General features: G+C 45.1%; 1 protein-coding gene across 2 annotated transcripts; it reads left to right on the top strand.

The window, feature by feature from the left end:
* The first annotated feature begins 324 nt into the window (after positions 1–324).
* On the top strand, positions 325–24,639 carry VGLL2 (vestigial like family member 2). 2 transcript variants are annotated; one of them, XM_086926745.1, is made up of 4 exons: positions 325–649; positions 7,854–8,148; positions 15,454–15,942; positions 22,411–24,639. In XM_086926745.1, the coding sequence occupies exons 1-4, from the start codon at positions 569–571 to the stop codon at positions 22,449–22,451; spliced, it is 906 nt and encodes a 301-aa protein (XP_086782871.1). In that variant the 5' UTR covers positions 325–568; the 3' UTR covers positions 22,452–24,639. The 2 variants fall into 2 exon arrangements, with proteins under 2 accessions (XP_086782871.1, XP_086782869.1); XM_086926743.1 differs by having other exon boundaries at positions 327–649; positions 22,247–24,635.

Here is a 24,639-nt window from a genome sequence, read left to right as displayed (position 1 = left end):
CAGAATTGCAAATGGTTTTAAAATTAAGCTTCATGGCGATTTCATAGTGAAATAAGAAGTAGAAGTAATTTTTTTATCAGTTATATATTTAAATGTTTGTGCCTCATCTTCGTCAGGATATCGCATTAGAGTTCTGTGTGCATCGTTTTAGCGTCAGAAATTCAAATGTTTGACACCCAGTCCTTCTTCCATGTCTAAGCAGCCGGGCAGCAAAATCTCTTCAACAGTGTTGACAGCCAGACCTGGAGCCAGAGGCCACGCGCTCGACCCGGCTCGCTCTCTTATTGGCCGCTGTTCTTCCACTTCCCCGGCCTTCGGTTGACGTCACGCGTCAGAGCGTGCGGTTTAAATGCCTCCTGAGTGCAGAGCCGCGGCTGTTCCACTGGGACTACACTGGGCCTCTGCGCTGAAGTCAGAGCGTGTGGGAAACTCGCGGACCACCATCTGCACCTGCCCCCTACAACCCCCGCCATGGTCTAGGGCTGCAGGCTGCCCATGAAGCGACCGCCAGTCCCCTGCAGAACAAGAGTTGCAAGAACATAAACGAAAATACCAGCTGCCACCAGCCATGAGCTGTTTGGATGTTATGTACCAGGTTTATGGTCCACCCCAGCCATATTTTGCAGCCGCCTATAGCCCATACCACCAGGTACGTCACTCCTCTTTACTTAAGCATAGGTGCCAACATTTGATGAACGTTTAATTTCTCATTTGCATTAAAGTTTATAGCAGTGCGTAAGGCGATATTGGTAATTTAAAGGACTCACGGAAAGAGCACTTGTTTTCATAAAGATGTGTGAGAAAAATAAGAGTTTGATCCACCGCCTATTAGGGTGTGTGTATTGGCATGCATGTCCAGTCATACAGCTTGGCATGCAATGGTCTGAATCGGATTTTTGGATACTTTAGAATACCTTTTCGCTGAGAGCAAGCCGTGTCTGTAATTTTGAGAGCACCCCTGACGATCCCTTTTGGGGAGTGTTTGAAGACTGTGGCTCTTATATGCGTTTCCCCACATATAAGGAATGGGGAAAACATTTTGATACATCAGGCTCTATGCCTAACGTCGAGTCCTAAATTAGGTTGAGTTCAGGTTTCTTTTTGAGCCATTGCATTAAAACCAAAGGGGGAGTCTATGTAAAGAGAATGGTGTATGTTTGCTAAGAGGGGGCAGTATAAGATTGTGTGGAAACAAGTGTCTGCAAAGAGAAGGGTGCCACCCCGATGAAACGACTTGTGGGGGAAGGCGTAATGCAGTTCATCGGTGAGTGTCAGTGGGACAGCTGAGCTCGCTTGCTGCTGCCAGATATCGCATGTCTTTCATTGCTATTATTGTGTCTGTGAGTTTGTTTGTGACAGAACTAATGTCCAGCTGAACAGTCCTTCTTTAATTGCATCTGCATAATATTTAGTATAGCATAATATAGTTTAATGAGTCATTTACCGCACGCACCACGCCCACCTGTGCACCCCTCATACGGCTGGTGGGCGCAAACTTTCAACATTACAGAAGCTGCCCGCCTGGAAGGCTCGTGTGCGGCATCCCTTGTTGATGATCCAGGGGATGGGGTAACAAAGATGCGAAAGTGTGTTAAAGGTTTAACAATGGATTTTACACGATGAAGGCGCCAAGTATAACTCGAGACAGGAGAACTTTCATGCGAGCCCTGCAAAGGAAACTGTATTGTTTATACTGACCGTACAACCACGCGTGAAATCCGTGTGTTAGTCGAATTAGTGACAAGTTGCGACGCTGGCTGTTGCACGTCTGGGTCTTCTATTTCTTCTTGCTGCGGTGCAAGCACATGAAAACATCCACAAAACAGACACTGTGGTCGTGACTCAACCTTGCATTTAATGAAGATAATGGATACATTGGTACAACGGTCCTTTAACCAGTGTGCCGCAACCCTGGTTAAAGCGCTGTAGGTTCGTCGCCGCTTACAAGATACTGGCACGTGATAATTAATTCATTCATTGGTTGTTTCAACACTACATCAGCAAAATGTGCGTTGTGGATTGTGGCCCCCTACTTGTGATCGGCCTCCATGTAACCCGACACCATCACTTCGGACATGGACGTCCGAAGCAGCACCTGTGCCACCCTCCGCTTTTTGTCTGCAGTTGTGGTTCAGTTGTGTCGGTGAAACTTAAGCACGTGTTCCGCTGGGTCGCGACGCTGCCTGTTAAATCGGGCGACTCCACAGACAACCTTTCTGTCTGTAAGAACCTCCGTTCAGCAGTCTGCACCTGTTCCTGTGTTAGTCCGGGAAAACAGAAGCCAGTGTGAACGAAATTCGTTTTCCAAATGACAAATTCAAAACAGATGCTGTTTCTTTTAGGTCCTTCGCGCTGCCTGTATGTATGCGCCGTGATTTGACCCTCGGCAGACTTAGCACTGTTAAGAGTGGTGCAGTTTGAGCTGGAAAACGCATCCCGTGTTTATATTTGGAAAACAGCATTTAACAGCTGCATCGCTCTGTTGCACACTTGCTGCGGGTCCTGGTGCCCACGCATTTGTGGACTTGAGCCGCGGGAGGATTTTCCAGGTTATAGCACTAGTCCTTAAATAAAACTTAGCATCAACTGTTATGGAATGTTTACTTAAAATTGGGCGCGGAAGCATTTTGCTGCTTTATTTTTTATATACTTGACAGTGCACAAAAGCGCCATGAATTGGAAACACGCTGAAGGAAGTGCATCCAGCGCAAAATGGGGGCTTGTGTCTCTGTTTTGAAATGTCTTGTGCTCTTTTCGGGGTATCGTGATCCTTCCACAGCAGGGCAGCCATGTCACTGAAAGTCAGACGGAGCTGCCAGTTCTCGCTTGGTATCGCCCACTCCTTTGTGCCGCCCTTTGACCTGCCGGTGAGGCAGGCAACGCATGGACCTTTTCACCTGCTTCCTGAGCTGGGCCGATTAAGGGCTCTCTTCTAACACGATGCGTGATAATCTCGGGTTCCTTACAGAACCGACGCAGCTCTTCCTACCTCGAGGATCGATGCGTTAAACTTCTAAACATCAGTAGATAAACATCTGTTACTAAGTGCTATTTTGAAACGGTCATATTTTGTTTATAAAACAAATATAGTTACCATAGTGACAGAAGGTACTGGTTATGCCCCCACCTTGCCTTCCCACGGCTCATATTGCACCCTGTTGCTGGTTGTGCCCAAGCGATCTCAAATGTATTTAGCAATCCATATTTCTGATGTCCGCTGTCCCACTCAAAATTGTACTTCACCTCGGGTGTTTCTGGGTGGGATCCACCAGAGGAGCTGAAGCCAAGCCCGGGGATCTGTTGGCATCTCGGCGCTCTGCCGACTCACCCTCTCCTCTTGCTGCCAGTTAAATGAAGATAAATTAGCACATTAATAAAGTAAGTGCTGGGGGAAATGTTTTTCTAATGAGCCCAGCCTCGGTGCTGTGGTATGCCAGGGTTGCTGAACAGAGAAGCAGCCTAGTTTTTATTATTCTTTTATTTCACCTCATGCCTTTGTCGTACACCTCTCTAAGCTCTCTCTTTAGATCTATTTCATTTTCACGTTCATCACTATCTCCCACTTTCTGTTATGTTCGGTGTCTCTTAATTTTTCTTTCTCTTTTCTGCCTTTCCACCGCTTACTCGGAATCAAAGTCTGGTGAGAAATTAAGCCTGAGTCCCAAAAATAAACACCGGTGTTCTCTTGCACAAAGTAAGCGCTGTTTCCTGCAACTACAACAACCCTGCATTCTCCGCGTATTCGGGGAATCTGGCAGATTAGACCTTGCTAGCAGACCACCCCCCCCCCCCCCCACACACACACACACACACACTCACCACTAGTGCACTGCAGGCTTGCATCGCCACACCAATGCAAAGCATGTGCACAGGGTTGCTGACCTAGAAATGAATTTATTTCCACTGTTGGTGTATGGTAAACATTTTGTATAGCTCACTACGCGCAAATATCGATTTAGCACTTGTAAGTGATGAGCAGCGCTCGTGCAGTGTGTTATTGCACTGGACTGGTGCAAAGTGTAAGTGCACGCGCTCGCGGTCCTATCCTCGCACCCTACTGTATCCTGTTGCGCATTCTCTTCTGACGCACGGGACTGCAGAGCATTTGCTGTCACGTGTAACGCAGGACCCACGTGTTAGCTAGAAATTACGCTTTTATTCATAGCCAAATAAACAGCCACTTGAAGCTCTGGCAGCGGCTGGAAGCAGACGCGCGGTTTGAGCATCCAGAACTGACGCCTCGGCTGATCCTTGACAACCACGGAGAAGGCGGATGCGACCGAGCGCGTGTGTCTGTGTGCGTGTGATTTTGAATACTATGGCGCAGTGTTTCCGACCCTTCTCTTGCATCTTGGTGTCACTCGGAGGCGTGGCTTGGTGCAGCAGGTGCAGTGACACCGGGGCCCAATGGATACTGATTTTTGCTGTAGTTGATAGTTCAGACAGTAGTCTGGGTCACACAGGCTACGCTACTGGTGCTACCTAAATTTTTACACGCTCGATTCCTGGCAACGGCGACTCCACGATCATGGCTCCAAAGTCGACATACCAAACGCTAGTAAGTTATTTTATAACAAAGCCGCTTATGTGCCCAGCTGTGAAACAGCTGCACCACAGGAACAGGAGCTTTTATAAAACACGTTGTGATGAAATCAACCGTGGTGTACGTATGCTTGTGGAATCTGACAAACAATCACGTGTAGTTGCAGTAATGTACTCAATGTAGCCCAGTGCCCGATTTTGAACCAATACTATCTAATAAAGCGCGCGGATCAGACGGAGTGCGTCAGACACGTTTCCATTGAGCTTGTGGTTACCTGGCCGTCTGTCACTGGAGCGCAGGAAGCCGTCTCAATATTTTAGCGTGACGGTCCTTATGAGAGGTTCGAGAGGCAGTGGGTCGGGCGTTCTCATGAGAGGGTCCAGTCCAAGACTATTCTATAAATTGTGCTTGAGGATGGTCTTTACCCCAGAAAGGGCGCGCGAGCCCTAAAAACGACGCATTCAGCTGTTTGACTGCAGCCAGTACCCTAGTGTAAAGTAGGAGCGACGGTCTCTATAACCAAGGGACATCAGAAGAGGCAGGTGTGGTAAAAAGGTGGACAGAAAGATTGTAGTGTGTCACACCAAGACCCGCTAGAAAAGCGTGTTTCTGTAGACCACAGAGATTAATTTGTGCAGGTACTGGGTACCCACGCTCATTTTTAGGGACCTGGACTCGTTTTAAGACGAAGACGGAAAAGAAAGGAAGATGTGTAGGGATACACGGGGAGAAAACAGGCAAGAAAAATAACTTGCAAGAGTGAGGTAAAGAGGGGGAAACGTGGGGTCGTAGAAATAAAGGTTATGAGGTGGAATCGAGACAGGGATAGCATTGGCATCCAGCAGCGCCGGTGACACTCGTTTGAAAAACGCTGGGCACGGACACTTGTTTTTTTTTCATGATTACGATTTGCAAATGTAACTCTAATTGCGCCGAAGAGACTGGGCGCAAGTCGATGATTTTGGATCTCTCTGCCTTATTCTCTTCTCTTCTTAGTCATTTTAACGGCCTTGACGTCTGGAAATCAAATGTTAGTGTCAAACTGCAGCAGGGACCCTTCGCTATGTATTTCTGCTTCCACGATGAGTCGATGCACTTTTTTGAAGGATTGCTGGATGGATGGGTTGATGAATGTACGGGTTGTTGGTATGGTTGAATGGATGGGTAGATGAGTGACTGGGTTGGTGGGGTGGAGTGGGGGAAGTAAGGTACATCGACAGCAGAAAGAATACCCCCCTGGGTTGGTCAGTGTGTTTCTAAAGAGATGTTCATTTTCCAGCAGTGCTGGAATTAGAAAACATTTACTCCGGGAACCCATTAATTGGGGCCCCCGGTGTGGCAGAGGAAAGGGGTCGGAGTCACGAGTGGCAAAAGCTTGAAAAGCAGCCAGTCAACTCATCATTTATTTTAAAAATCTGCTGCAAATTGACAGGACATATGTGACAGTAAATCTATTCTAGCAATTTTGATGGGATGCAATAGTAGTTATTAAACTCTAGTGGATAACACAGTTCTTAGAAAGTTCAGTGTACAGTCACAGTTTTGACTCCTAAAGTAGCATCAAGGGTTAATGTGCCTACTTCAAAGCACATAGTGTAACATTCAGGTCGCAGATTTGTATTTTGAATTGATGGGTTAGTGGACTACTGCGTATGACACAGAGATCATGTTGTTACTTCCAGTTCATAAGCTGCAATCCTTCTAATATAGCGCAGTGCTCTATTTACAGGCTTCAAGGTGCTGCATGCAAACTGTCAGCCATGGGTTTAGATCCTTATTGGTTTCTTTTTTGATCTGTTACACTCAGATTGGAAAGAAGTGTTCTTTTGGGAAGTAATAAAGTATTTTTAGTACAGATAACCACAGTCACTGCATTAGGATTTATATACTGACCTTGTGTTTCTCTCGACCAGTAACTCTTAACTTATGATGTCTTCAAGTATGGATGATATGTGACTCCTACAACTTATAACCCTTGTTGTCTTATGTTACATTTCCCTGATGTTGGTTTACACACTTGTGTGATTTATTGTGCCTCTGTGTGTGATGTAAATCACTAAATCCCTACACAGGGATGGGTAGTGCTGCAAAATAATTACGTTAGTTGGGTAATTATTCTTTATTTGCCTAATTACTCATACACACACAAATGTGCATTCTTACAGTGCATGCACATCTCTTGCACAGGGTGTTGAACAAGGTCAAAAACCTGCCTCCAAGTCAGTTACTCTTAAATACTTGTGAAGTGATAAGCTGGGTACTTTAGTATCCTGGGGTACATTTACAAGTTCTGGCGCATCTCTGCAAATCAGCAGGAATGCTTCAGAACAGATCCAATTCGGAACCCAATTCCCTCCCTGCGCCACCACAAAATGCGTCGCATTTACAATGCGGCGAACCGTGGTGCTAGGATAGGGCGATGCGTGTTGCCTCCTGTGGCGTAAGGGCAGCGCATTGCTGGAGTTGTGTCGCAAGCGTGACGCACCTCCAGCAATGCTCAGGGGCACTCTATGCCTAACATGTTACGTCACTCTTTACGCCTGTTTCAAGCCGGCGCAGGGTATTGACGCAGCATGGACGTTAAAGTGACTCAGTGAAATATTGTAGATTTTACTGCGTCACTTTTACGAGGCGTTCCTGCCCTGGAACGCCCACCCTGCGTCAGAACGCCCACATGAAACCTAACGCAGGTTTCATGTGGCGCAGGGCTTTACAATGTGACGCATCTCTCTAGATGCATCACGTCGTAAATAAGGCGCAATGTGGCGCATTGTTTACGCCACCGCTGCTTTACAGAAGTGACGCAACTGCGGCGTAAATGTGGGTCATGGGGCTTGTAAATCTGCCCCCTAGTATGTAGGTGGTAGGCTCCAGTTAGTGCCAGGATGATAGTTGAACAAAAGAAGGTATGGCGACACTTTAAATCTGGCCTTTTTGTTAGGCACTTTAGGAAATAAAAATAAGAAAGCCTCCTCGCTGCTCGCAGGCTGCTGCCCCAAAGAGAATGCAGGCAACAGGCAAGGCACTGCTGAGTTGTGTCCCAATGTCTGAAAATGGCATCAGTAGAAATTCAGCATGTTTCCCTGGGTTTCCGGCTCAGAAATGGCTGCTGAAACTGTATTCCGGTGGGTTCCCCCTACTTTCCAGCATTGTTTTCACACATACTGCAGTCTGTGCTTTTTGATGGAGTACTTAAAGACTAGATGCTCTCGCCGTCAGGTTTACTCACTGTGGCTCTTTAGCGCATGTTGCTGACTGTTTCTGTGCTTCTAAGTCGGAGCTGACTGGACGTCTTTGGCTCTCTCCCCAGAAGCTCGCTTTTTACTCGAAGATGCAGGAGGCCCCGGAGAGTGCCAGCAGCGGCAGCAGCAGTGGCAGCTCCTTCTCCAGCCAGGCCCCGGCCAGCATCAAGGAGGAGGAGTGCAGCCCCGAAAAGGAGCGACCGCCCGAGGCCGAGTACCTCAGCTCCCGCTGCGTGCTCTTCACCTACTTCCAGGGCGACATCAGCTCCGTGGTGGACGAGCACTTCAGCCGGGCCCTGAGCCAGCCCAGCAGCTACTCGCCCAGCAGCTCCAAGGCCTCGAGGAGCGCCAGTGCCTGGAGAGGTGAGTGACGCTTTGCAGGTCAGTCTGAGCCCAGGTGCTCTGAGCACTGAATGGGAATACGTTGGGTGGTGATAGAACATAGACAAGGCCCAGCCAGGCCTCCAGCCTCGCTGACTTCAGGGAGCCTGGTGCACTGAATTTATTTTATTTATTTATTTATTGAGTTTTATATAGCGCTGGCTAGACCCATAAGTATCAGAGCGCTTTACATGAGGATCAGTGAATTACAGGTTACAAGTTAAATTTGTTACAAAGCATAATCAAACATAGGATTAAAAAGCATGTTAAGGTAAATTCGTCACAGGAGGGGGAGGAAGGAAACAACACAGGGAGACGGGGAGAAACTGTGTCCAATGTCCAGCTGGGTAGGTGATGGCCAAGGGGAAGAACCAGGGCCAATCTCCTCTATTGCTGTCTGGCAGCTCCACCGGGCATTGGCCATAATGCTCGGACTACGCTGTTAAAGGGAGGGGGAGGAGGGAGACAAAACAGGGAGAACGGGGAGAAACTGTGCTCAGTGTCTGGCTGGGTAGGTGACAGTCAAGGGGATGAACCAGTGCTGATCTCCTCTATAGCGGTCTGGCACCGTGGTGTGGGACTCAGGAGAGATGCTGGGATACACTCAGGGGGGGACCTTTTCCTGACTGTGGATGATTGGGAGGGGCGGGGGATGGAAGGTTGATAGAACATAGCCAAGGCCTTGAGTGTTGCTGATCCCAGGGAGCTCTGTGCACTAATGATGTGGGGAAGTGTGAAGCAATGTCTGCAGGAAGCCATGTGCACTGACTGGGATGGGGAGTGGGGGCCAGTGAGGAACACAGCATAGGCCTTCAGCCTCACTATCTCTAGAGAGGCCTGTGCACTGAATGGTGTGGGGATGGAACCCTGTGTTCCTACTCTGGAGAGGGGGGCAGGCATAAAAATACAGTCAAGACTTTATGATCATTGCCCCCTGAAGCCACTGTGGCAACTAAAGGCTGGGGTAAAAGAATGCAGCCAAGGCCTTCAGTCTCACAGTCTCCAGTTGGCCTGTGTGGAGTGAATGGTGTTGGCAGGTGTGATGGGACACATCGATGCAGCCCTGACCGCTCACTGGAGACTTACTGAGGAGAATTTCACTGACCCATAGGCAGTGCTTAATTTGGAGAAAAAAATAAGTGCCGGGGCTATCGTCAGGACGCCACTGCAGCTTGGACCACACATTGCCCCAGCCATGTTGCCAGTCATGCTAACAACACAACTACTAACCATCCCACTCCTACAGGTGTGACTATTTCAGGTCTTCAAAGCTATAAGAATGACTTGGGTGGCAGGTAATAGTCATTTTAATGTATATTGAATGTGTAACTGTTGTTGTGGTCCTCTCTAAATTAACCAGACAGAGCCCCTTTGTGGCAGACTGTCACAAGCACCAGTGTTGACAATTAAGTGCCGGTGCTGAGCACCAGAAGCCAATGGCTCAAATTAAGCACTGCCTACGGGTATCCCTGTACATTACATTGGGTGGAGAAGGACTATAGAATACAGCAAGGCAGGGATCCTGCAGAGACGTACCAAGGCATGGGCAAAATATGCAATTGCCCACAGCCCCCACCTTCCTTGAGGCCCCTGTGAAAATGAACTTTTTCTTTATCTCACCCCAGTCTATTTCTCTATCTCAGTCTCTAAAATGTATAACTAATTATCGTTTGTCATCATGGGGCTTGAGTCGGTAGATAATTGCTAATACAATTTACAGTCACTCTGAAGAAGGGCCCAAAAATATTTCTTGCCCAGGGCCCCCCAAATTCTCAAGATGACACTGAAGCTTCGTGCGCTAACTTGGTGAGGGACGCATATTCGTTATTTTAGTGATAAAGAGGTTGTTGATGAACACTATATTTTGATCTGTTGGTTTTGTTCTGTGTCTCTGCTTGCAGACTGTTGTCTGCCGGATATGGCCTTTCCCAATGAGAGTTCTGCAGGGAGGTCAGCTTTGTGGTCTCTCTTCAGACCCTTGTGAGTGTGATCAGTGGGTCTTCGGTGTTTCAGTTATAACGTGCATGGCAGTGTCTCCCTCCTCTATTGTCAGTGGCTTTTGCCTTGGTACATATATTGGCGTTTCCTTAGTCTAGTGTCCCCTTACTACAGTGTCTCTTTTTGCTGTCCCATGCACATCTGTCTCTGCTCAGTCAGCATGTCATCTTGTTTGAACCATGATTGCCAAATGTGTGTACATTATCTGTCCTGGTGTTACTGTACTCCTGGTCCCAATGTTAGTGTATTCTCTGTGCCGGTACATTTTCTGTTTCTGGGAATGTGTTTTTTTTTCTCACTGAGGGAGTATTTTCTTATCCAAGTCTCAGTATTTATTTTCTGCATGTATTTTTCCGGCCTAAGTGCAGAGCGGCTGCTACAGGGCAGTAGTGGTGTGGTGGGAGATTATAAAAAAAGAGCATTTCACTCATCTGCCGGCCGCCATCTCTCCTCCGTAGTCTTCGGTTCACGCAGGAAGCACACAGGCTCCCAGACTCCCCTAAGCCTATCACAGAACTGCGTTCATCAGAATGACAGCAGTGTTGTGATTGGTCTGAGCAGCCTGGTTCGGTACTCAGAGAGGTAGTGGGAGCCTGTGTATGTTCTCCACCCAACTGTGCAATGCAGCCGGGTGAAGAACATGCTAAGTGTGCATGTCCATTTGGCCAGCCCAAGATGGCCGGCCAAACAGTCATGCAGTTATAAAAGTGCCCACCACTCCTCCCCCTGCTGTGGGCAGCCCCACCTGCACCTACAGAGCCAGTACTGAAAAAGAAAATAATGTATTTGCTGTTTCCTTAGATCTTGCCTCATACTCAATTGCAAAGTGGTGTTCCAACCGTCTTACAGTGAGATTTGTAGGCAGCAGAGGAGTACATGCTTTATCAACGCTAGCTCAATTGTAGCACTCTCTGTTCTTTCTGGCTGCCCCCTGTCCAGGCATCTTTTAATTCCCTAATGAAAACCATTGACTAGAACACTAAGGATAGATATGTACATAATCTTGCCTGAAGAATTCTGATGTCCATGTGCTAAGGTCTGCTTTTATTATCTTTTTCTCGGCCACTCATTCAATACGTTTTGAGACTGAGGCTGTAATTGTTATTAGATCTAGCTGGCCTCTAAGCCCTTCTTTTTTTGCGTAAATAGGAAAGACGACTACAGACCATTCTCTGGTGTAGTTTGAGGGCCAGCTGTATTTTTCAGAAGCTAGAGGCTTCAATGTGAATAATGACTCTTGGGTTCCGGACAACCACTCTGGTGAAGGCCGGAATTGAGTCTAGACCCGCTAAGCCACTTTCATATAATTTCTTTTGGATTGGGTATTTGGCACAAGGGCTACTGTGACTAATTCCACTATCAAGTCTGTTGAAAAGGGTAATGTGAATAAATTTTTTATAATGCTTTCGGTTAAAAGAAGTAGGCTTTTTGAAATGCCAAGATGGGTTTAATGGCCAACTTACATTTCCCCTCTTGTGTGGGTTGATATAAACATCAAGGATATGTCAAGCAAATAAATGTTCAAGTTGACACTGTAAAAATGCAAATGGCTCAGTGTCAAATTGGTTCTCATTGAAAACCAAGTGGCAAGGAATCGGGCCTAGCAAGCTGCCTATTTTCAAAATAATCTTGCAAACAACAAAAAGAAGCCAAGTATAGTCAGCCCGTGTTTTAATATAGATGAGTCGCTCCTGGTTGTCCCCGGCACTGTAACGTAAAACCAGTCGTTGAGAGGATATAAATGGCACTCCTGCCTTGAACTGTTGTTGGAAGTCTATTCTGGATACAAGAGGATGCAATGGTGTGGATGGACTATTATAGGGAATGGAGAAAAATGAACTGCCAGGCTCTACTATCAGTCAAATCGACATGTTTGTCCAAGACGTGTGGATAGTTTAGAACCTGCCACCGTACACAGAAACAGACAGGATTGTGACTGTGAACACATAGGTCCTGTGTACTTCCTTACAATTAGCGTTTAGAGGAAATTTACTGTGGTTGTTTATTAACATTTGTACAAAATGTCTTTGTTATCACACTAGGAAGGGTGGAAGTCTCTGACCAGCATTTCACCACCTGGTGTGAACGATCTTTGGTGCAGGAACCATAACCAATTAGGCTCTCTTGCTATCATGCAAGTGTAACACTGGCTTGTTTTCCGCTGCAGAAAGCCATTTTGAAGTAAATTGTCTGCCATAATTGCAAAGACTTTACGTCAGCTTTGACAGGAGTGAAGTTGCTGTGCTGCATTGCATGAACGGGAGAGATCAGAACTGTGCCTTGTCTTCAAAGAAATGGCACAGTTCTTCTTTCTCCATGTGCTGGCACACTTGTGGCGGCCTATCACAAACCCAGGGACCCTTGTGCCATCTGCATTACGGTCATACGTTTTTGTGAAGGAAAGGGTTCCTTCCTGCACAAAAACGATTCTTTGTGGCTGTCTGCTCTTTGTATGTGTGCTGCAGAATGCGAGGAAATAACAAGGTCAAATAAAGATATTTCTTCTTGTCACACAAGTTTCAGGCAGACACGCCGTTGTGGCACAAAGTTAATGTCTACAAGTCTTTGTAGTTATGGGTTTACATCCATATCCATGTGTTGATGCATTGGAAAGCCCATGCCCCACCCATGGAGCTCCTACCGTCTCAAAGTATCTTGATGCAGTGCCAACGTAAATAACGATTTGCTTTAGCGTGTAAATACCAAAAAGGATTTTGCGTCAAAAAGATGATACAAACCCAATTCAAATCTGGGCCTGTATTTACTGTGGTACTGGAGCCAGTGCCCGAAAACATAAGTGGTCTAATGAGGAAAATGGTATACGCACCTTTTCCAACCTGCTTGGCTTTATCTTTAGCTCGTGGAGTACTACTCACACATAAATGGCACTGATATGTTGCACCGTTCTAGAGAATGCCGCTCAACCTATGTGAAAGGCATAGTCAAAACAGATAACCATTAGCTTTTATCGTGCTGTTTGCAATGATCTGTCTAACTTTTGAAACAGAGGTGCCGGAGTTAATGACTTCCTAAAATTGGTGCTAAATCAGCCTCAGGTGTTCATGTTGTTTAATTGAAGTACAAGTTGGGTGTGGAGCTGAACCCACTAGCCCTGCATAGTGGCCTGGACTCGCAAGAATAATCTTCAGGCGAGAGGCTAAGCTGCTAAGGCAAAATTGTCATGAAGGTATATAAGTGATATGCAAAATAATAATTTAGCAATGAATGCTTCCCAAATGGACACCCCTACTAAACAGATTAAAAGGGGGCAGTGAGGGGGGGAAACAGCTATTTAGAATATGGTGACGCTGTGACTGAGATATAGCAAATGCTTCTGGTTTTGACTTTATCTTTCCATATTTGCTAATGACGCTGAAAACCGAGATAGTGTGGTTTACTTCAAGCGCTGCACCACCTGGAAGTGATCGTTGGCACCAGAAGGACCAATACTGTCAAATGGGGTGCCGGCTTATTTGGAGTGCATTCATCTTCATACGTGCCAACAGACCAGATTCAGGCGGAAGGCTAACGATTTTTAAAGCAAAAAAAGCTTTATTTTAGCTGTCTCCCGTTAAGTGTGCTCTGTTTCACTATTGGTCAATGGGGGGGAAAATGTACCCTGATTTTGTTGTGTTTTTTTCTTCTCACTACCTCCCTCTTTCCTGTTTCGAAATATGTGCAACCTGCACGAGCTGCCTCTTTCAGTAATACAAGGCGCTTTTGAATCTGACAATCTACAGCCTACTGAAGGGAGACCCACTATATAACTGCTCAAAATTATCTTCCTTCTATAGTTATATGAACTAAAATTACATGGAGGAAAAGAATAAATAAAATGTGCATGTGGTGCAAACACCTTCTTGTTTGCAGTGCTAAAAGGGTGGAATACTGCTGGGATGGTAGTGGAGTATAGGGATTGGTATTATGACCGTGTTGATTTGGAAGTGCTTCTGGGTGGACGGTAGGGTGGGGCAAAGGAACTATTGATTTGTTGGCGTAGTAGCATGCTGCTGGAATTTGGTTGTTTGGTGCTTGTGGAGAGGGTAGTGCAGAATAGTGGTAGCGTGGCATTGGAGAGTGGTTGAGTTGCGCTGTGGGTTTTAGTGTGATGCAAGAGGAGGTAGGGCTATTTTCGGGGTTGTGAGGTCATGGAAAGTGGGAATAGTATTACATTGGTGCTCATTGGTAGTGTAGTGGTGCAGTGCTTGGGGATCATAGGGTGCTGGTGAGGTTGGTAGTGCAGTTGTAGCCTTGGCAGTCTGGCACTCTTAGGTTGTAGTGCAGTTGGTTGGGTGGTAATGAAGGCATCACGGGTCGAAGTGGAGTGATGGGGTGGTAGTCATCTCTGTACAATGGGTAAGCCAATGTTTAACGACAATTTCCAGTTCATCTCTATCAGCCCAGATGCCTGGACCAAACAAGGCCTCGTCATTGAAGAGGGAGTGCATATGCTTGGTGAAAGCCAATCAAATGTTTAATAAAACAGCACAAGACATCATGATCCGATGAACTGATGTAAAGCCCAGAAAGCTGTAGCCTCCTTTAAGTTTCTCGTAGAAAACCTGTGCAATAAAATGGACAATCATCTACTAGCCGGACCGAAAAATGAGCTTGAAATGAATAACTGGGTTTTTGCAATCTATGCTCCTTTCCTGGATGACTCGTCATTCCATATATCTCTTTAGATAGCAATCCGGTGTTAGGTGTTCACACAGATACAATGCCCAACATTTCCAAGTATCAAATGGTTTTGTATCGAGCCGAAACAATGTGTCAATAGTGGTAGGTGGAGGTTCTAAATCAGGTATGCTTTATCGTGTGTGCCAGGGATGTCCTAAAGCGCCTTGAGACCCTCACGGTGAGTAGTTCGCTTTATAAACCCCCGATTGATTGATTGATTGATTGAATACATTTTCATCCATTAAACATGTACCATTGATTTAATGAGTACCTAGTTATTTCCACTACAAACCTGGTGCTTATTTTGGTTGGCATTCTCTGCTGTCCTTATAGGTAGGAAAGGTCCTCTCTGGCAATTACGTTAAACAAATTGTAAAGAAACATCACCCTGAAACTCTAATTTGATAGTAGTAAACACTTTAACTTATGCACTGGGACAAAAGTTTTGTTTATAAAAGGTGAGGTTAGTTTGTGCAGTCTAGTACTGCCTATAGGAAAGGAGATTGTTTGAACTGAATTCTTCCCTTAATTGTGTGATTTTTTTTTCTATAAACATGTTATGAAAGGAAAAGTCTCCACCTCGTATTTACTCTCAACTTCTTTCCACAGATGCTTCTGGATACCCAATGAGCCAGAGGAGTTTCCCTCCATCTTTCTGGAACAGCACATACCAGCCTTCTGGGCCCTCCTCGTCCCTGGGAAGTCCACTCTCTGGCCCGCACCCAGATCTCCCTTTTGGCTCTGACCCATACTCTGCTGCAGCTGCTGCATCCTTACACAGTCACCTGCATCAGGGACCCCCCGAGCCCTGGCACCATCCAGCTCACCACCACCATCATCACCATCACCACCAGCCATACTCCCTCGGCTCACAGAGTTCAGCCTACACGCGGCCCTCCTCCATGCATGAGGTCTACGGCAGCCATTTTGACCCTCGGTACAGCTCCCTACTGGTGCCCACCTCTGTGAGGCCACACAGACTTCCACCGCCACCAGGAACATCACAGTGTGACCTGGGGAAGGGCGAGCCTTCTGCATGGACAACACCAGGCCCTTTCTCAGGGCCACCGGGCGACATGAGTCTCAATGTAGACACAGGTAAGGACACGTGCTATGATAGTATCATCAGCAAATGGAGCCCCCCCCCCCAGATTCTTCCAGCTTGCTGCTGGTGAGGCCCTTTACTGGCACATTAGCAGGAGAGTCCCCTCCCCCCTGCCCATAAGAAGAGTTGTCTTACCAGTGTAACATATAATGGCTCAGTCATTAAAATGTGGGGTCTGGAATTGTTCAGTTTGTGTGGTTGAAAAGCACATTTTTCTTCACATTTAATGCCTTGAGGACATAAACTGAAATAGTTGATTAATTATTAGCTTAATTGTCGGGTACAGGGCATGGTGAACAAATGGTCAGATAACATTAAATTGATACTTTCGTTTGGCAGACTGATTTATAATGTTCACCTAGTCTGGGAGTTCCATAGGAGGCAGAATCAATGACCAAAGCTCTTGTATCAGAATCTCCTCCACCTAGATTAAAATCCTTGCTTATCAGTCAAACCTGGCGTTTCTCCAAACAAGCTTACTCCTTCTTCCTCATGCTTTTACTGTCTACTTTTTTCTGTCATTGTGACACATCGGCTTACATGTTCCTCATCTAATCTTGCTTCAAAATCTAAAATAACCTTAAGTGTTCTCACGAATATCATTTGGTAATGTAGCTGCTGCTAAGCCTTTTCATGCCCTAGTGTTGGGCAAGCTGGATCTAAATTTGCTATTAACGCTGTAGCAACGTCTGCGTTGTAGGCTTTCACAAAATGTGACCGGGGGCCTGCACCATCTATATACCCACAACCTGCCTGTTTTGGCTGCCTCTAAAGAGTGGGGTGGGACCTCTGGGAATGAGGCAGGAAATTGAGCGGTTTCTCTAATTTGAGAAGTAGGCAGGAGTAGAAGGTTGACCATGAGTCTTGCTGTGGCTTGACATCTGTTTGACTTCAAGGCCATTGAGTGACGAGGCCGGTACTATATCCACTCAATTCAAGGCGATTGTTGCTTGGGAAATAGTGACACAAGCATGATCTTCTGGAACTAGTAATAACTAGTATCAGTTTACAGACTGGTGACCAATTAATGAACCAAGATCAAACGGATAATCCTGGATTGCTTAGAAAAGACCTCAGTGCAATAAATGAGTTTGTATCTACTAATAAATTATTAAGACTGCCTTTTGAGCGGAGTATTGTAAATTAATTTCCGGGATGTAGGCATTAGAATGTGGGGTCTCTTGATCAGCTGAATTCAAATTATGTGGTTCACTAAATGATTAAATTCAAAGGACTATTAGTAGAAAGTATTTTAATGAGTTGGTCATGTGAACTGATGAACTTGGAATAGCTAATGATCTGCTGATAGCCAGTTTAAGGGTTGAGACCTAGGATTAATTATTAAGGTAATTATGCATTTCCATATCCTCTAGAATTGTAGAGACCTTGAACCAACAATATGTCTGCAAGGATAGCCAGCAGAAATGTTGTAATTCATCTCCAAATAAGAACAGGACAACAAATTAAGCTTTTGGTCACAACTTCTTTATGTCAATTATTTAGTTGGATCAAAGTAATAACACAAGAGCAAATAAAGAATGTATTTGTTGGCAATTAGAGCTCTGGCCGCAATCACAGATGCAAAATCAATTAGGAAGTTTCTATACCAACTGTTCTGCTTCATCAATTAATGTGGTTGTACTTATTTATTACCTTCTGCCACAGTATGAGGTAGCTACAAACAAACATAAAGGATAAATAATTAACTTTTGGAACCAATTAAGACACTTGGTAGGCAATTATTGAGATGGCAATATATTTGTACCAGGGACATATAATGATCAGCTGTGAAAATGAATTTGTAGGGTCTGATTAGAAAGGCCAGATAATGAGGTGTCGACAGTGAAGGAGCCACTTTACTAATATATTGACTGTATTGTGCACAAGGGCGTCGTAACCCCCCCTGCTTTCGCAGCCACAGCCGAAGGGGACTTCTTGATGGCTCTTCTGTCTACAGCTCGGCAGACAAAGGCTCATAATTAATGTAAAAGGATGGGTCGTAAGTGAGTGGATGAATGGATTAATGAATGTGTGAGTGAAAGGCTGGATGGGTGAGTGAAAGGGTGGATGGAGAGATGGCTGGAGGAATGAGTGAAAGGATGGATGTAAAGATGAATGAAAGGGTGGGTGGAAGAATGAGAGGATAGATGGCTGAGTGAGTGAAAGTATGGATGGTTGGGTATGGATGGGTGGGTGGTTGGTTGAATGAAAGGATGTATGTGTACAAGGGTGAAAGGATGGCTGCGTGGAAGGGTGAACAGATGGATGGGTGAGTGAATGGATGAGTGAAAGAATGGATAGATGAGTGAAAGGATGGATGGCTGGGTGGCTGAGTGAAAGGGTGGATGGTTGATTGAAAAGGTGGATGATTGGATGGATAAGTGAAAAGGGATTGAAGGAGTGAAATGAAGGATGGTTGAAAGGATGGATAGATGAATTGGTGTGATGGATAGGGTTGGAGATGGATGATAGGTTTGGACAGATGAACAGGGGCATTGTGATTCCCCACCCCATGCTTAAGCAGCTAGAGTAGCCGGAGTGAAGTTCTTGGTGGGCCTCAGCTGTCAGCAACTCGGCCAAGAAAGGCTTATAATTAATGTGAAAGGGTGGGTAAGTGAGTGGAAGGATGGATGCTGAATGGATGTAAATGAAAGGATGAAAGGGTGAGTGAAAGGGTGGATGAGAGATAGCTGGATGAATGAGTGAAAGGATGGATGTAAGGATGGATAAATGAAAGGGTGGGTGGATGGGTGAAACGGTGGATGGATGAGTGTGGATGGATTACTGAGTGAAAGGATGGATAGTTGTGTGAAAAGGTGGATGAATGGGTGTGTGGTTGAGTGAAAGCGTGGATGGATGAGTGAAAGGGGCGATGGATGGAATGAAAGGATGGATGAGCGGATGGATGGTTGAAAGGATGGATAGATGAATTGGTTTGATGGATTGGATTGGTGATGGATGATAGGTTTGGACAGGGGCATTGTGAACCCCCATGGCTTTAGCAGCTAGAGTGGGGGTGGAGGTCTTTTATGTGCCTCATCTGTCTGCAACTCGGCAGACAAAGGCTCATAATTAATGTGTATGAGTGAGTGAGTGAAAGGATGGATGGACGAGTGAAAGTGTGGATGGATAGATAGATAGTTGGATGGATGGGTGAATTGGTAAACAATGGGTGTCAGGATGAATGAGTGAAAGGGCTGGTGGAGGGATGGGTGAAAGGATGGATGAATGCATGAGTGGTTGGATGGATGAAGTAAATACTAAATGGATGGATGAGTGAAAGGATGGATCGATGAGTGAAAGGTAGGCTGGATGTGTAAAAGAGAGGATGGATGGAGTGGGTGGATGAGCAAAAGGATGAGTGAAAAAGGGGATGGATGACTGTAATGTGGGTTGGGAATCATGGATGACTGAAAGTATGGATGGATAGGTTTGAATATAGATGGGTGGTGGATGGATGGACAAAATGGTGAAAGACAATGATGAATGGATGACAGAATATAAAGGTGAAATGTTAGATTTCAGTGGGAGGATGGAATGATGAATGGATAGATGCTTTGGTGGAAGAGACAATTGAGCTTACTTGGTGCCATAAGAGCTTTGGTTCAAAGGGCAGAAATTTTAATATTCTGGCTACTCCCTTGATTGTGCAGTTTCTGTGCTGGAACCAAATATCCTGTTTAGAGCCTCCATGGTCTTGATCGTTCCCGAGAGCTGAAGCCAGGTGTGAATGGAGGATTTCATTAACTAAAATGTGTGAGATACATGTACAGCGAGACTCCATTAAGGGATGCGGGAGGAGAGGTGGTGTTAATTGAGGATTATTTGGCTGTGCTAATAAAAACGCAGTTTCTGCAGGAATTCAAGGGAGTGACAATGGCTTAGAGGATCAGTTCGAGCAGAGGGGTTCCCTCTGTGACACATCAGGAGTTCGGTCGAATGAATGAATTGTGATTTTCAAAATGCAGTAGATGAACTGAGAAAATAAGTTAATGTATATTTCCTTTTGTGCATACGTTGTGATTACGAGAAGCTAATTAACCAACCGTTGGTGACAATAACTAATGAGCTGCAGCAATTAATGAGCTGGAACAGTTACTGAGCTGGGAATGAAAAACCAGCAGGGCGATTTAAGGAGTCTGAAACATCTAGTGGCAATGAACTTAACGGGGCACATTAAAAACAATAAAGAAAAGTTATAGAAATGAACCCAATTATTAAACATCAGTGACAAGCCCCGTCCTGTTTGAATGATTAATGAACTATGCATAACTTGCAACGAATTTGTGCGCTTCCTATTCAAATTCGTGCATTTCTGGAGCAATTATTGAGCATCCTGGAATTGTAAATGATTTAAGTTTTGATTAATGAGCACGAGCCACTTAATAAAGTGTCTGAAAAATAAGTACGTCTCCTCCAGTTAATGTGCCCACTCCAGAAAATGCGCGTTTAATAACTTGGGCCATTTTGCATGGGACAATTTCCAAACTTGTGGCACCAAATACAGTACTTAGTTTAAAAAACAGTGCGCTTCTGTGACCAATTAGTGATGGTCTACAGCAATGAGCACATTTCTTTGCCAATAAAAATGCTTCCAGTATGATGAACGATATTCTGTGGGGATTTAATAAAAAACAATTTTATGGTCTGCTAGTACAGACCAATACGCTTTTGAAAAAAAAAAATCTCAACAGATCATTAATTAGCTTCATGCATTCATTAATAAACTAATCATGCTAATGACTGAACTCTCGCTTTTAAAGACTAGGGCCAATGAAGGGATGTGCAGAGTTCATTATTATGCTTCCGTGATAACTTAATTCCAATCTGGGACAATTTGTTGAACTGGCAATAAATTAATTCCTGTGATTGATTTAGGAAATCAGGTTCTGTGATCAAATAATTAGTGTCTGGGATTGGCCAGTAACCTTTTTTAGGGCATACACACTTATTTTAATCATCCAGCCTTAGAACAGATAATTGAATGCTAAAACCCTCAATAGTGTGAAAGAAAGCATTGCGTGTGGGGTGGGGATAGCAGCTCACTGGGAGGGAGGAAGATCTGGTCAATGCAGAGTCAAAAAGCTGATCCTTGAAGTCAGTTAGCTGAGTTAAGCTGGGAAGGAGCACAGATGATTGCTGGAGGTGAAAAATAAATACTGAAATAGCTCATCATGAGGGACATGCCTCTGAGGGCAATGGGAAGAGACAGAGAGAGGTATAGAGAAGATAACCGAAGAACACATCAATGAAGACTAATTTGAGTTCAGACCACAACTCATGGACTTAGCATGGGCCATGATCATCTGTGGCGAAGCTCCTTCTCTACTTGTTTTTTTTCCTGTTGATTCCAGTTTACTGAACTCTTGTATTAGGTGGGCCCACGTTCCTGTAGGATACCTGTGCTCCTCTTCATCAGGCATGGGGGAACTTGGGTCATGGCAATGCCAACTTCAGCTGGATCTTGATGACTTTGTCAAGAAACTTTCTAAACTATTGGTACCAGAGATGAAACAAAGTGGTCAGATAATAAGTGACTGAGACTAAAACAGGGTTGATACCTTTTCCATGAAGTAGTGAATTGTTGTTTTGCCTTTCTCACCTGTGAAGGGAGAACCAGTGCCCTACAGGGACTGGCACCCAGCCTGTCGGTATATGGGAGAGTAGAAAATCACATGGAGTTTTTTAATTCCATCAAGTTATCTGTGGTTGTGGTGTGCACTTCTGGGATACAGTTTTTTAAATGTTCACTCGTTTACAAATTCTTGTTTCTATCGGTAATATGCAGAGTCTCTGGAGATACTTTGGTAAATCACTGATGGGACTTATCCTCTGTCTCCTGTCCCTTGTGCTGTTCTCCTTAGGGCTCTGTGAGTGGACTTTCACAACAGACAGGGCATGCTATTTGAGCAGCATGTGCAGTGTCGTGCAGTGTCGCTGCCCAGCGGGAAATGGATATTCTGAGGGGCCTTTTTGAATGTGGTTGTTATTTAGATAGGCAACTGGGAACCTGTCTCAGGGAATAATTAGTCTGACAAGAAAGGGAAGGGCTAGGCGCGATTAAGATTTCCAGTTAGTAATCTGGCGATTTTTCTAGATCACTCGAAGCTGTCAGAGGGGCCCCGGTTCTCCGCTTTTAACATGTCCTTTTGCTCTCTCCTTGTTCTGCTAATTTACTTTCATGCTCTACTGCTACAAACCAGCTTTCTTTTCTTGCAGGAATTCTCTTGTGTACCTTTCTCTGTCCTTAAACATCTTGTGCCTTTTCTCTTTTCCCCAACCTCTTTGCATTCTCAGGTTTGCAGCCTCAGGATAAGAGCAAGGATCTTTACTGGTTTTAAGCGGTCCTCCCTTCAGACTCCCTCCCCCTGGTGGTAGCGATCCCTGGCCTGGTAGAGTGGGTGGCACTGTCGGCGCTGCAGTGCGCTTGGTTTGTAACCACTTCTGGTCTTGGTTTGCAGCTCGACGATATTCCTTCTGTGGTGGACCCCTAATGAGCTGACCTGATAAACGCTGAACCAAAAAACAGACCTCCGCCCCGCAGAGCTGCAAAGGAAAATGGGTTGACTGCGTTGCCACCAAGGCATGGCCACTTCTGGGCGCCACACCACCCGGAAAGATGCAGAGACGCTGGGGCAGAAACCATGCACTATCCACTGCAAGGACAACCCTGACAAAAGGGGCAAGGAAACCCCGGAAACTTGGCCTTTAAAGAAATAGCAGTGATTTCTTCGAAAGCTTACGGCTAAAAATGCTGGTGGACCTTTCTTTGTGAAGCTGAGAAGTTTTCTGAACTGTACTGTGGACAGCTGAAGTGAAAGCTCGCATGGGCTCCTTACTTTTTCTTCTGGTGTTGTGAATATTTTTTTAAACGGATGTGAATTATTTCTTGCCAGTGGTGTGATAGCTACTGTATATATTTTAAAAAGAACTGGATTTGTATATTTTATTTTGTTATCTTAAGACTGTTCATGCAGGACAATGAACATTGACCCTGGAAGAATGTTTGTAGGGTAAATGAAACCTTCTGGACTATTAAAAGCTGCAAGATCTACAACGTTTCAGAAGGGTTATGTGAGTGGTAGGGGCTACTAGCAGCCACCTGCCGTGGGCTTACAGGGAGCAGCTGTTCTGGGGCAACTGTTCAGACTCCAGACACATGGCTGCCAATGTGGTGGATGTTGCCCTCGAATTACTGTAGGTTAGTTTTCTCTCTTTTTTCTTTTCTGTTTTGTTTTCTAGAAGCCACTTGCAATTCAGGGGAAAACCTTTAGGAAACCAATATCCGTTGATACAGACTAGACAATGGCAGATGGGCGACAGGTCTGCTCTGCCCATCAAGCAGGGCTGGTTTCTGTCCTTTCCTTCCGTGTTTGTGTGTTTCCTCTGATTTATTTTGTATTTCCTCTTACATGCCATGTGTCCACTGATTTTACTTCTTTCGTTGTGTCTATTTTCTCTGCTTTACTTTTATCATTCCCTTCAGCATTTTATTTCATCCTCTCCCTTAATCCTTCATTGTCTCTGTCTTGCAGTTTACTCGTTTGTCCCTTTATATAGGATGTATGTCGTTACAACGCATGCTTTTTCCATGCATGCCTTTACAACGCAGGTTTTACAATGCAAGTTGTTACAACGACTTGCGTTGGGGGGCGCTGGATAGTGAATAGTTTAATTTACTATTCCAACTCCAGTCCTGGTGGATAGTAGGGAAGGTTTTGGATAGTAAATTGAACTATTCCCTATCCTACAGCGCCCTCCAGCGCAAGTCGTTGTAACGACTTGCGTTGTAAATCCTGCGTTGTAAAGGTACTGTGTGGAAAAAGTTTTGTTGTAAAGGATGTTTCCCCTTTATATACTACATGCTAGTCCCCATCCTTCGCCCTCTTGTACCATGGTTTGACGGTCAAAAGTTAAATTACACCACTCTTCTCTTCCTCTGAACAAACAGAATGAAAAAACTCTCCTTTTCTGTGTCTCTCAATCATTGTTTTCTTGCTTCTTTGTTCCTTGCCAGCTCTTTCTCTCAAGCTGTCTGAGTCTTGCTTACTCTCCTTTCTTTTATTTCTTTTTTCTCTGCTCTCTTTTACCTTCTGCATCTCCCTATTTTGTTCTTATGTCCTTTATTTGTTCAGGGCCCTACCGTCTAATTCTCTCATGTTTCACTTCTGGCCTTCCACCCACTCTACCCTCAACGTCTCCACTCTCAGGCGCTCCATCTCTCTTTCTTGTGCTTTTACTCTCTTGCTCGCTTTAGTTCTGTTTCTCTCCATCTTCTCATCCTTTCCCTCTCACCCTTTATATTAATATTCCCTATGCTTCTCAGACTTCCTCTCACCACAATATATCTCTTCCACTGACTGCACCTTCCTTCATGCACACAAACACAGCGATCATAATCCATTCCTCTTGTGACCCCCTCTCTCTGTCGCCTCTTTCTTGATCTCTCTATCTCCATCGCTACACATCCCCTTTCACTCGTTAACTTTCTTCTTCTGTTTATTGAACAAAGTCGATGGTTTCAACATGGAAGTTGCCACATTAAATACAATATGCTTCCTCCATTTTCGGCCATTGTTGATTTACTGAGGGAGTTCGACTACTTGTTCAATGCATCCAGAAGCGTCAGTGACTGTCCAGTCAATAAGTTTATCTGCCCCAACAATCAATCAATCAATCAATCAATCAAT

This window comes from Lissotriton vulgaris, chromosome 6 (assembly GCF_964263255.1).
Source record: "Lissotriton vulgaris chromosome 6, aLisVul1.2, whole genome shotgun sequence".
NCBI classification, from domain to species: domain Eukaryota; kingdom Metazoa; phylum Chordata; class Amphibia; order Caudata; family Salamandridae; genus Lissotriton; species Lissotriton vulgaris.
The sequence above is the reverse complement of the archived record's forward strand: the minus strand, read 5'-3'. Positions and strand labels throughout refer to the sequence as shown.